Source organism: Phocoena phocoena, chromosome 14 (genome assembly GCF_963924675.1).
Source record: "Phocoena phocoena chromosome 14, mPhoPho1.1, whole genome shotgun sequence".
Lineage (NCBI taxonomy): Eukaryota > Metazoa > Chordata > Mammalia > Artiodactyla > Phocoenidae > Phocoena > Phocoena phocoena.
The window spans coordinates 28,991,697-29,005,544 of record NC_089232.1 but is presented as its reverse complement, the minus strand read 5'-3'; the positions used below and the strand labels follow the sequence as shown (position 1 = coordinate 29,005,544).

General features: G+C 34.2%; 1 protein-coding gene across 4 annotated transcripts in view; it reads right to left on the bottom strand.

Annotated features, from left to right (window-relative positions):
- The window catches only part of EXOC6B (exocyst complex component 6B), a 715,924-nt gene that overhangs the window by 281,901 nt on the left and 420,175 nt on the right, over nt 1-13,848 (bottom strand). For 2 of the 4 annotated variants that reach the window (XM_065891362.1, XM_065891363.1), the window contains exon 17: nt 7,854-7,988. The exons of the other annotated variants lie outside the window; for them this stretch is intronic. In XM_065891362.1, the coding sequence (XP_065747434.1) occupies nt 7,854-7,988 (135 nt within the window). The remainder of the gene's footprint in view (nt 1-7,853; nt 7,989-13,848) is intronic. 4 annotated transcript variants of the gene reach the window in all.

Here is a 13,848-nt window from a genome sequence, read left to right as displayed (position 1 = left end):
TTTCTCCCATTCCATTGGTTGCTTTTTCATTCTGTTGATGGTTTCTTTGCTGTACAGAAAGTTTTTAGTTTGATGAAGTCCCACTTGTTTATTCTTGATTTTATTGCCTTCGCTTTTGGTGTCAACTCCAAAAAATCATCTCCAAGACCAATGTCAAAGAAGTTACCCTCTATGTTTTCTTCTAGGAGTGTTATGGATTCAGTCTTACATTCAAGTCTCTAATCCATTTTGATTTGATTTGTGTCTATGGTATAAGCCAGAGATCCAGTTTCATTCTTTTGCATGTGGCTGTCCAGTTTCACCAAACCCACTTATTTAAGAAACTATCCTTTCCTCATTGTATATTCTTGGCCCCTTTGTCATAAATTAATCGACCATATATGTATAGGCTTATTTCTGGGATCTTCAATCTGTTCCATTTATCTATGTGTCTGTTTGTAGGCCAATACCATACTGTTTTCATTACGATAGCTTTATAATATAATTTGAAATCAGGAAATGTGTCGTTTCCAGCTTTGTTCTTTCTCAAGATTGCTTTGGATTTTCAGAGTCTTTTGTGGTTCCATACAAATTTTAATATATTTTTTTCAATTTCTGTAAAAAAAAGTACCATTTTGATAGGGATTGCATTGATTCTGTAGTTCACTTTGGGTAGCTTGGACATTTTAACAATATTAATTCTTCCAATTAATGAACATTGAATATCTTTCCATTTACTTGTGTCTTGCTCAACTTCTTTCAACTGGGCCTGGTGTTTTCTATTTTCGAAAGCCATTAATTATTGATTCAATTTCTTCAACAGATATAAGGCTATTTAGATTATTACTCCTTGTGTGAGTTTTGGTAAATTGTGTCTCTGAAAAAATTGGTTCGATTTATGTAGGTTGTTAATTTGTGGATATAGAGTTGTTCATAATATGCCCTTATTAATATTTTAATGTCCATGGAATCAGTAGTGATGGACCCTTCTTCATTTATGATATTAGTAATTTGTGTCTTCTGTCTTTTATTATTGGTCAGCCTAACTCAGAGTTTATCAATTTTATTGATCTTTCTAAAAACCCATGTTTGGTTTCACTGGTTTTCTCCTTTGCTTTTCTGTTTTCAATTATTTCTGCTCTAATTTTTCTTTTCTTTTGATTATTTTGGATTTAATTTGCTCTTCTTTCCCTAGTTTCCTAAGGTAGACGCTTAGATTACTGATCGTGAAATTTCTTCTTTTGGAATTTATGCAGTTAATGCTATAAATTTCCCTATAAGCAGTGCTTTCACTGATGCCACAAATTTTAGTAAGTTATACTTTATTTTAATTTAGTACTGTTTAATTTCTCTTGAAACTTTTTCTTTGACCCAAGTGTTTTTCTGAAGTGTGCTGGTTAATCTCCAAATATTTGGGGATTTTCTAGCTATCTTTCTATTATTTATTTCCAGGGTTTAATTCCATTTGGTCTGAGAGCAAGCTTTATATGATTTTTATTCTTTAAAATTTTTTAAGATGTGCTTTAATACCCAAAACATGGTCTGTCTTGGTGAATGTTCTTATGAGCTTGAGAAGAATATGTATTATGCTGTTGTTAGATGAAGTATTCTATAAATTCAATTCGATCTAGCTGATTGATAGCACCATTCAGTTCAACAATATCCTTACTAATTTTCTGCCTCCTTGATCTGTCAATTACTGATAGAGGGGTTCACTAAGAGATTTTATCAGGAAGAGATGTGGCCTTACATAAAATACCTTTTTAGTATCTTTTTAAATACTCATGCATTTTTTCTCACCTGATTACAGTAGTGAATAATTTTAAACAACTTTCTAATACTAATCATCCTTGCATTCTTAACATTACTTTATCCCTGCTTTCTATGCACTTCTGGATTTTGTTTGATATTTTATTATTTATGATTTTTACATCAATATTTGTCTTTAATTGCTCAGGGATTTTATGGTTTCTCTAGTTTTCTTTTTAAACTTAATTTCAGCTACTATATTTTTTTCCATAGTTTTAACACCTTTATTAAATCTAATAACTTTCATAAAGAGCCTGGCACACCTGAGGGAATCATGAGCTTATTAAATATTAGCTAACCTCATTTTATGACCAAATCTCTCTTTTTCTGTTGCTCTAATATTTATTTTATCAATTGCTATTATCTTTTTTAAAACATCTTTATTGGAGTATAATTGCTTTACAATGGTGTGTTAGTTTCTGCTTTACAACAAAGTGAATCAGCTGTACATACACATATATCCCCATATCTCCTCCCTCTTGCATCTCCCTCCCACCCTCCCTATACCACCCCTCTAGGTGGACACAAAGCTCTGAGCTGATCTCCCTGTGCTATGTGTCTGCTTCCCACTAGCTATCTATTTTACATTTGGTAGTGTACATATGTCCATGCCACTCTCTCACTTCATCCCAGCTTACCCTTCCCCCTCCCCATGTCCTCAAGTCCATTCTCTACGTCTGCGTCTTTATTCCTGTCCAGCCCCTAGGGTCTTCAGAATTTTTTTTTTTAAGTTTTGAATCATTGTTATGTTGACTTCACAAAAATTAACTGAGATATTTTCCATTTTTCTCTACGATATGGAGTAGTTTAAATTATACAGAAATTATCTGTTTCGTGAAAGCCTGAATGAATTCACTGGTAAACTCATGTGAATCTTCCCCAGTTTTAAGAAGTCTTTAACAACTTTTTCATTTTTTTCATAGTTATGTCAATTTTCTTTATCTTCTTTTCTTTTTTTAATATTTATTTATTTAGTTGGTTGCACTGGGTCTTAGTTGCAGCATGTGGGCTTCTTAGTTGTGGCTCACCGGTTCCTTAGTTGCAGCACACAGGCTCCTTAGTTGTGGCATGCAAACCCTTAGTTGTGGCATGCACCTGGGATCTAGTTCCCTGACCAGGGATTGAACCTGGGCCCCCTTCATTGGGAGTGCCGAGTTTTATCTACTGCACCATCAGGAAGTCCTCTTTATCTTCTTGAATCACTTTTTTAATCACATATTTTCCTATAGATCATTAAATTTATTAGCACAGAGTTATACAAGTATTCTCGGTATTTCATTTCCTCTGATTATGAATTTCAAGTAATTGTGATTTATTTATTCCTTCCTTTCTTTTTTCTTGTCTCATTCCTTTCCTGCATTCCATGCTTTTATCATTCCTTCTTTCCTTCTAATTAGGCAAAGTAAATGATTATTTTTAAAATTGCAACACACTCTTGCTTGAAGTCTCTCAAAGACTTTAGTAGGATAAAGTCCAAATTATCTATCATTATAAAACAAAGTGCTTCACAATTGATATTTACCTACTTCTCTATGTCATTGCTACCCTTATTCTACACCAAAGAAGTATGATTTTATTTCATTATTTCATCTTTTTACATGAAGTTGCCTCACCTAAAAATGTCCCTTACTCCCTCCTCATCCTTTCTCCACCTGGACACCTCCTGCTGGTCCCAAGATACTCCTGCTGGACACCTCCTACTGGGCCTTTTCTGGTAAGTCTTCCCTGAAGGTCTCAGAACTGAGATAAGTACCACTCACCTCTTCTTCTAGACCTGTCAGTGTTGATTTCCCTTGGAGCTCAATCCTCACACCTTTTCTCTATCTATATTAAATTCCCAAAAGAAAGCCAGCTCCATGGCATAAGATACCATCTTTACACTTATGAATTCTAAATTTTTATGTCCAGCTAAGACTTTATCCTGTCAATTTAATCTCTATGATAAATGACTAATAAATACCTCAAGCTTTATATGTGAAAAATGGAAATCTTGATTCTACTGCCACTCCCCAAAGCTGTTATTTTCTCGCTGTTCCCCATCTTAGTTAATCCAGTTTGCTTAGTTTAAGTTTCTTGGAATTATCCTTGACTCCATTCTATCTCTTATAATCTCATACCTAATCTAGCAATAAAACTTGCCATCTCTATCTTCAAAAATATTTCGTACCACTTCCAACCTTACCACTGTAGTCCAAGTGACCATTATCTCTTACCTAGACTACTGCAATGACCTTCAAATTGGATTCTCTTCTTCCACTCTTACTGACCTATATTTTCCACATAGCAACTAGGGTTACCCATCATAAATCAGGTTATCACCACCATTTCTAATCTTCTAATGACCTCATATTTCATTTCAAAATAAAATAGAAAGTATTTACTGGGGCCTACAAGTCCAGAAATCATATGACTCCTGACGATCTTGTCTCTTACCACCCTTACCAATGATAAATACTTCACGGCCAGACTGACCCCCTTGCATACTGATCACCTTGAATACACCAATACCTTCTACCATGTTGTTACCTCTGACTGGACTGCTTATCTATCAGAAATCCAAGTGATTCAACTTCTTATTTCATTCAGGTCATTTATTTTTCTTCCTAGCTCTTACCACTACCTCACATTATATTAAATTTTTTGTTTCTGTATCATCTATCACCCTCACGAGAATATATGCTGTGTAAAGTCAGGAGACTGGTTTATTGCCTGGTATGTAGCAGATGCTTTATAAAAACTTGGAGAATCAGTGAGAGATTTAATGTATTTATTACATTATTCCAGCATTTTTTGCACAGTTCTTTATAGAACTTACAGTGTCTGTCTTCCCCGTAGATTATAGACTCTAAATCCAAGGACTAAGTATTTTCTCTTCCATATTTTATAGTAGGTACACAAGCAATATTTGTGATGGGGTAAATTAATAAATACCTTCATTCTATTTTGTAAGTGAGGGAATTCTTATAAACAAGGAAAGCTAAGGATACCAGCTTGATTAGGTCACATATGGTAGAAACAAGAAGGAACTCTGCAAGAAAATACCTTGAAGACCTTCTGATTGTTTTTGCCCCTTTTTCAGCATTAAGGTTTCCATCTGCAAGTGAAAGTTTTCTGGAAACAGTAGCTTAGGAAAATACACAATATGTAGCTGTTATAATTGCCATGTTTATACTGAGTTCTGGGTTAGTTGGTCTGAAATAGTCCTGGTAAAAATAAACTTTCAATGTGTTTTAAGCAATCAGTGTTTCCAATAAGCACTGTCAACATGACCTTTAGTGGTCTCCAGAACTTCTCCTTTACTAAGTATTTAACTGGCTGCTCAACCTCTATGGCTTCCTGTCTGCCTTTAATTTTCCCTCAGCAATTTTAATGCTGGAACAACAAAATACACAAGCCACCCTTTGGGAGGATTTCTGACCATAATTTGAAAAGCCCTTGAAATAAGAAAATTGAGATGGATTAGGGGAAGAATAGCAGTACATATTACATATTCCCCATAGGATAAACAAGTATAAATGAACATCATATTCTAACTCTCTAACTCCTATTTTCTATTGAACACTTAACTATAAGCGTCTCCTTCATTTTCTTTCCTAGAGAAATTTTGGCTTCCACATGTAGAAATCATGTAGAAATATTTTTGATAAAATTATTACCCATGCTCCATAATAATGCTAATATTAAGAGCACTTATAATTCCTTTAAACTATCTAAGGAAGGTCGTCCTGAAATTCTTAAAGCTCTTGTCATATTTTCATACTAATAATTGGGGCCTCTTTATGAAATAAGTCTTTCCCTCAGTAAAATTGTATCAGTATTACTACAAGGAGACATCACTGAAAAGTTTACAAGTAAACATACCAACATAATATCATGCATAATTAATTCTGTTGTAAGTAATTTTATAGGGAGTTTTAAACAACCCATGGTCACATCATGAATGTGTAACTCATCTAGCAGCTAACCTAATCATAAACATAGATAAAGAATATCTTGTTACACATCTCGCTTTTTCCATTTTTTCAGCTTCACTGAGGTACAATTGAAAACAAAATTATAAGACATTTAAAATACATATTGTGGTGATTTGATATACAAATATATTGTGAAAGGATTTCTTTTCTATCATCTAGTTATTTAACACATTCATCACCTGACATATTTATCTTTTTTTTTTTTAGTAAGAACATTTAAGTTCTATCCTCTTAGCAAATATTATACAATACAGTATTATCAACTATAGAAACCATGTTTTACATTAGATCCTCAGACCTTATTCCTCTTATAGCTGAAAGTCTGTACCCCTTTTACCAACTTCTCTCTTTTGCCAAACCCACTCTCCCAGTTCCTGGCAACCACTTTTCTACTCTGTTTCTATGAGTTTGAATTTTTTTAAGATTCAAATGGCAGGATTTCCTCATTTTACACGACTGAATAATATTCATATATACATCTATATACACACATACACACATATATATGGATACATATATGGAGAATATGTATATAACATTTTCTTTATCCATTTATCTGTTGATGGACACTTAGGTTGTTTCCATATCTTGGCTATTATGATTAATTCTGTAGTGAACATGGAAGTATACATAACTCTTCAAGATAATGATTTCGATTCCTTTTAATACACACTCAGAAGCAGAAATGCCATATCACACAGTAGTTCTATTTTTAATTTCTTGAAGAAGCTCCATACTCTTTTCCATAGTGGCTGTACCAGCTTACATTCCCACCAACAGTGTACAAGGTTCCCTTTTCTCCACATCCTTGCCAGTATATGCTATCTCTTGTATTTTTGATGATAGCCATTCTAACATGTGTTTATCTCAGGTATTATCTCACTGCAGTTTTGACTTGCTTTTATTGAAAAGACTATCCTGTCCTCATTGTATATTCTTGACCTCTTTGTCATAAATTAATTGACAATATATGCATGGATTTAATACTGGGTTCTCCAATCTGTTCCACTGATCTATGTATCTGTCTGTATGCCAACACCATACCGTTTTGATTACTATAGCTTTATAATATAATTTGAAATCAGGAAGTGTGATGCTTCTAGCTTTGTTCTTCTCTCTCAAGATTGCATTGGCCAGGATCTTTCATATTTTTTTTCTTGGAACAGAAAAAAGAGCAGATCATACCAACAATTTTTATATGTCTTAAAATATAATAAGCAATATGAATCAAATTGGATTTCTTCTGTTAAATCCATTCTCAAGGGAAGGTACCAATAAATAGGCAAAGAGAACAAAATGATCAAAAAAAGGAGATACCATAAACATAAATCATGATTTCAACTCTACCACTTCATATCTAATTAACAACTTCTAGATTTCAAAAGGGTGACATAGATTTGTTTCAGAACTAAAATAATCAAACAATAACAAACTCCCAAAGCATACATGTTGGCCATTATGTCAGAATCTACCATTTTAGTTTAAGATATTGCCCTGCTTAATATTTATTTAAAGCTCACATGGCAATATAAATGAGTTTCCTAAGGCTCTTTACTCTCCAGAAACTCATCTACCATCAAGTCTTCTTTTGCTCTATAAGAGTGTCATTTTTTCCATTTAATCCAACACTGCATCAAAACTAGTCCTGTGGCCTTGTAAGATGATTATAAAATTGCTAACTACAATAGCAAGGGACAGAAATTCCTCACTAAAATGTAAAGTTAAAAGAAAAAAAAACTGGACCCAGGACACAGAAAAGAAAGGATAGCTAAATTAAAAATTTTAAATTGCTGTTGATTTCAGCTGCAACCACTCTTTTCTAGACCATATTTAAAAATACTTGCCTGTCAGGTGGTCAACTGAGGAAATAGTCATTTTCATGAATGAAATATAAGGAAGATTTAGTGGACACAGCTGTAGACTATTTTTAGTTTAAACACCCCAAAATTAGCATTGATATTTGTTTTTCTAAGGAAATCATAAGGACTTATTCTGAAGACCATGTATGACATACGGGAGAAACAAAGTCATGTTAGGTAGAATGCCCCAGCACACCAGAAGCACTTCTACAGTAATGTAGGGCTTTCTCACCTTAAAAGTCGTGGTGCCATACAGTTTGGTGGTGTGGACTGTCTCTGGAAGCACATTAGTGATATTGGTGATGAATTCTTCCAAGTACTTACAGGATTTCTCCAAGTGTGTTGTATTGATAATAATCTGGACAAGCTGGAAAATAACAAGAACATGTAAGAGTAATTTGACTATTCACCCTACGATGAGTGGCTCAGTATGAATCTGATGGTACAACAAAAACAAAAGACATAATGGCAGAGGCCATCTGTATTCTATAAAAAGTTAATGTTAGAGCACAGGCTTAGGTATCACTTCCTCTGTGAAGACTTCCCTGACTTCCCAAAGCAACTTGTATTTCCCCCTAATACAGGGGGAACAATAGGAGCAAGTGTCACTATTTTAAACTTGTCTTCTTCTGTTCAAAATAAAGATTAAACTAAGATCAAAAACTGATAGTGTTTAGCACGTGGCAATAAATAATTGCCAAATGCATGAAATAAATGAACTCCAATTAAAAGAACAAGAATGACTGAAATGTCAAGAAGTTTCAAAATTAGGCATGATGAACAAAGGAATGTTGGAACAGGTTGCAATATATTAACAAACTACATTAGTTTGTGAAAGAAAAAAACATGAGCACTGAAGTCAGAGAAACCAGGGAGCAAATACTTATAAAATTACTGATATTGAGAAAGTTACTTAACTTCTCTAAGCCTCTTTCTTTAACCGTAAATTGTTAATAATAATTTCTAAATCACAGACTTATTATGAAAATTAAATATTCTTTAGTTAATACTATTTTCCTTTTCTTACAGAGTAGATCCTTAAACAAGGCAGTACTGGTAAGATAAAAACTCATCTATAAATTACTTTGAGAGGAGGATAAGGAAGAATACTACTGTCTGTATAGAATTAAAGTCTATAAAGCACTGCACAATTCATTTTCTTAGATTGCCTCCCAGCAACCAGAAGAAGTAAGTTAAGTGGGCATAATTATTACTGCCATTCTACTATAAGAGGAAAAAAATGAACTGATTTACTCTAGATCATGTAACATTAAAACTGGGATTCAAATCCAAGTAATCAACCTTCAAGTTATGGAACTCTTTCAGATTTGATGGAAAAATTAAACCCTTTACAGACAAGCAAAAGTTAAGAGAATTCAGCACCACCAAACCAGCTTTACAACAAATGCTAAAGGAACTTCACTAGGCAGGAAACAAAAGAGAAGGAAAAGACCTACAAAAACAAACCCCAAACAACTAAGAAAATGGTAATAGGAACACACATATCGATAATTACCTTAAATGTAAATGGATTAAATGCTCCAACCAAAAGACATAGACTGGCTGAATGGATACAAAAACAAAACCTATACATATGCTGTCTACAAGAGACCCACTTCAGACCTAGGGACACATACAGACTGAAAGGGAAGGGATGGAAAAAGATATTCCATGCAAATGGAAATCAAAAAAAGCTGGAGTAGCAATTCTCATATCAAACAGAAGAGACTTTAAAATAAATACTATTACAAGAGACAAAGAAGGACACTACAAAATGATCAAGGTATCAATACAAGAAGAAGATATAACAATTGTAAATATTAATGAACCCAGCGTAGGAGCACCTCAATACATAAGGCAAACGCTAACAGCAATAAAAGGGAAATCAACAGTAACACAGTAATAGCAGGGGGCTTTAACACCTCACTGCCACCAATGGACACATCATGCAAAATGAAAATAAATAAGGAAACACAAGCTTTAAATAACATTAAACAAGTTGGACTTAATTGATACTTATATGACATTCCATCCAAAAACAACAGAATACACTTTTTTCTCAAGTGCTCATGGAACATTCACCAGGATAGATCATATCTTGGGTCACAAATCAAGCCTTGGTAAATTTAAGAAAATTGAAATCATATCAGGTATCTTTTGCGACCACAGCACTATGAGACTGGATATCAATTACAGGAAAAAATATGTAAAGAATACAAACACATGGAGGTTAGACAATACACTATTTAATAACAAAGAGATCACTGAAGAAATAAAAGAGGAAATCAAAAAATACCTAGAAACAAATGACAATGAAAATACGACGACGCAAAACCTATGGGATGCAGCAAAAGCAGTTCTAAGAGGGAAGTTTATAGCAATACAATCCTACCACAAAAATCAAGAAACATCAGAAATAAACAAGCTAACCTTACACCTAAAGCAACTACAGTAAGAAGAACAAAAAAGCTCCAAAAGTTAGAAGAAGGAAAGAAATCAAAAAGATCAGATCAGAAATGAAGTAAAAAGAAATGAAGGAAACAACAGCAAAGATCAATAAAACTAAAAGCTGGTTCTTTGAGAAGATAAACAAAACTGATAAACCATTAGCCAGCCTCATCAACAAAAAAGGGAGAAGACTCAAATCAACAGAATTAGAAATGAAAAAGAAGAAGTAATAACTGACACTGCAGAAATACAAAGGATCATGAGAGATTACTGCAAGCAACTATAAGCTAATAAAATGGACAATCTGGAAGAAATGGACAAATTCTTAGAAAAGCACAACATTCCAAGACTGAACAACGAAGAAATAGAAAATATAAACAGACCAATCATAAGTTTGAAATTGAAACAGTGATGAAAAGTCTTTCAACTAACAAAAGCCCAGGACCAAATGGCTTCACAGGTGAATTCTACCAAACATTTAGAGAAGAGCTAACACCTATACTTCTCAAATTTTTCCAAAATAGAGCAGAGGGAGGAACGTGCCAAAACTCATTCTACAGGGCCACCATCACCCTGATACCAAAACCAGACAAAGATGTCACAAAGGAAGAAAATTGCAGGCCAATATCAATGATAAACATACATGTAAAAATCCTCAACAAAATACTAGCAAACAGAATCCAACAACACAATAAAAGGATCCTATACCATGATCAAGTGGGGTTTATCCCAAGAATTCAAGGATTCTTCAATATACGCAAATTAATTAATGTGATAAAACATATTAACAAACTGAAGGAGAAAAACCATATGATCATCTCAATAGATGCAGAAAAAGCTTTTGACAAAATTCAACACCCATTTATGATAAAAAACTCTCTAGAGAGTGGCATAGAGGGAACCTACCTCAACATAATAAAGACCATATATGACAAACCCACAGCCAACATCGTTCTGAATGGTGAAAAACTGAAAGCATTTCCTCTAAGAACAGGAACAAGACAAGGCTGCCCACTCTCACCATTCTTATTCAACATAGTTTTGGAAGTTTTAGCCACAGCAATCAGAGAAGAAAAGAAATAAAAGGAATCCAAATTGGAAAAGAAGTAAAGCTGTCACTGTTTGCAGATGACATAATACTACACATAGAGAATCCTAAAGATGCTACCAGAAAACTACTAGAGCTCATCAATGAATTTGGTAAAGTAGCAGATACAAAATTAATGCACAGAAATCTCTTGCTTTCCTATACACCAATGATGAAAAATCTGAAACAGAAATTAAGGAAACACTGCCATTAACCACTGCAACAAAAAGAATAAAATACCTAGGAATAAACCTACATAAGGAGACAAAAGACCTGCATGCAGAAAAATGTAAAACACTGATGAAAGAAATTAAAGATGATACAAATAGATGGAGAGATATACCATGTTCTTGGATTGGAAGAATCAACATTGTGAAAATGACTCTACTACCCAAAGCAATCTACAGATTCAGTGCAATCCCTATCAAACTACCACTGGCATTTTTCACAGAACTAGAACAAAAAATTTCACAATTTGTATGGAAACACAAAAGACCCCGAATAGCCAAAGCAATCTTGAGAAAGAAAAATGGTGCTGGATAAATCAGGCTCCCTGGGTTCAGACTACACTACAAAGCTACAGTAATCAAGACAGTATGGTACAGGCACAAAAACAGAAATATAGATCAATGGAACAGGATAGAAAGCCCAGAGATAACCCCACACACATATGGTCACCTTATATTTGATAAAGGAGGCAAGAAGATACAATAGAGAAAATACAGCCTCTTCAGGAAGTGGTGCTGGGAAAACTTGACAGTTACGTATAAAAAAATGAAATTAGAACACTTCCCAACACCATACACAAACATAAACTCAAAATGGATTAAAGACCTAAATGTAAGGCCAGACACTATAAAACTCTTAGAGGAAAACATAGGAAGAACACTCTATGACATAAATCACAGCAAGATCTTTTTAGGTCCACCTCCTAGAGAAATGGATATAAAAACAAAAATAAACAAATGGGACCTAATGAAACTTAAAACCTTTTGCACAGCAACAGAAACCATAAACAAGACGAAAAGACAACCCTCAGAATGGGAGAAAATATTTGCAAACAAAGCAACTGACAAAGGATTAATCTCCAAAATATACAAGCAGTTCATGCAGCTCAATATCAAAAAAACAAATAACCCAATCCAAAAACGGGCAGAAGACCTAAATAGACATTTCTCTGAAGAAGATATACAGATGGCCAACAAACACATGAAAGAATACCCAACATCACTAATCACTGGACAAATGCAAATCAAAACTACAATGAGGTATCACCTCACACCAGTCAGAATAGCCATCACCAAAAAGTCTACAAACAATAAATGCTGGAGAAGGTGTGGAGAAAAGGGAACCCTCTTGCACCGTTGGTGGGAATGTAAATTGATACAGCCACTATGGAGAACAGTATGGAGGTTCCTTAAACAACTAAAAGTAGAACTACCATATGACCAAGCAATCCCACTCCTGGGCATATCCCTTAGAAAACCATAATTCAAAAAGAGTCATGTACCACAATATTCATTGCAGCATTATTTACAAGAGCCAGGACATGGAAGCAATTTAAGTGTCCGTCGAAAGATGAATGGATAAAGAAGATGTGGAGATATGTACAATGGAATATTACTCAGCCATAAAAAGAAACGATACTGAGTTATTTGTAGTGAGGTGGATGGACCTAGAGTCTGTCATTCAGAGTGCAGTAAGTCAGGAAGAGAAAAACAAATATCATATGCTAACACATATATATAGAATCTAAAATTTTTAAAAACTGGTTCTGAAGAACCTAGGTGCAGGACGGGAATAAAGTAGCAGATGTAGAGAACAGACTTGAGGACACAGGGAGGGAGAAGGGTAAGCTGGGACGAAGTGAGAGAGTAGTATTTACATATATACACTACCAAATGTAAAATAGACAGCTCTTGGGAAGCAGCTATATAGCACAGGGAGATCAGCTGGGTGTTTTGTGACCACCTAGCAGGGTGGGATAGGGAGGGTGAGAGGGAGACGCAAGAGGGAGGGGATATGGAGATATACGTATACACATAGCTGATTCACTTTGTTTTACAGCAGAAACTAACACAACATTGTAAAGCAGTTATAATCCAATAAAGATGTTAAAAAAATAGTTTGAATTTAGAGACTTTGAGTTTTGGACACAAATTCCATCACCTATAAAATTACGCAAAACATCAGCTTTTTAACTTTAGAGATAAAAAAACACCCACCAAAATAAGCAATTCCTCACCTTCTTCCTTTCAACATGTTTCTCCTTCAGAGGTGGACAAAATTTTTAATATTTAAATTTAAAAATTTAAATTGTCTACATTAAATCACTCTTCTTCATGAGTGGGAAGGTGGCTAGTGGCAAGGTTGTCATGATAGGGAAGCCAGAAAAGTAAGAGAGTTAATTTGGGGAACTGAAAATTTTCTATTTTAAAATGAGCATTACCTATAGGGAACACATTCTATCTATCAAAAGAAATCCTAATAATAAGGAGGAATCGTGTCATGTTATAGAAATAAAAAACAGTGGCAGTCAAAGGGAAAATTGTCGTGTTTTGCAGGATATTGGCAGTTAAAAAAAAAAAATAAAGAGGCAGCTTCACTGGGTACAGTAGTAATTTCCCATGACTTTTTAAAGATCTGTCAACACAAAAGATCACCATGAATTACATCAATTGGCTGTCAGTCA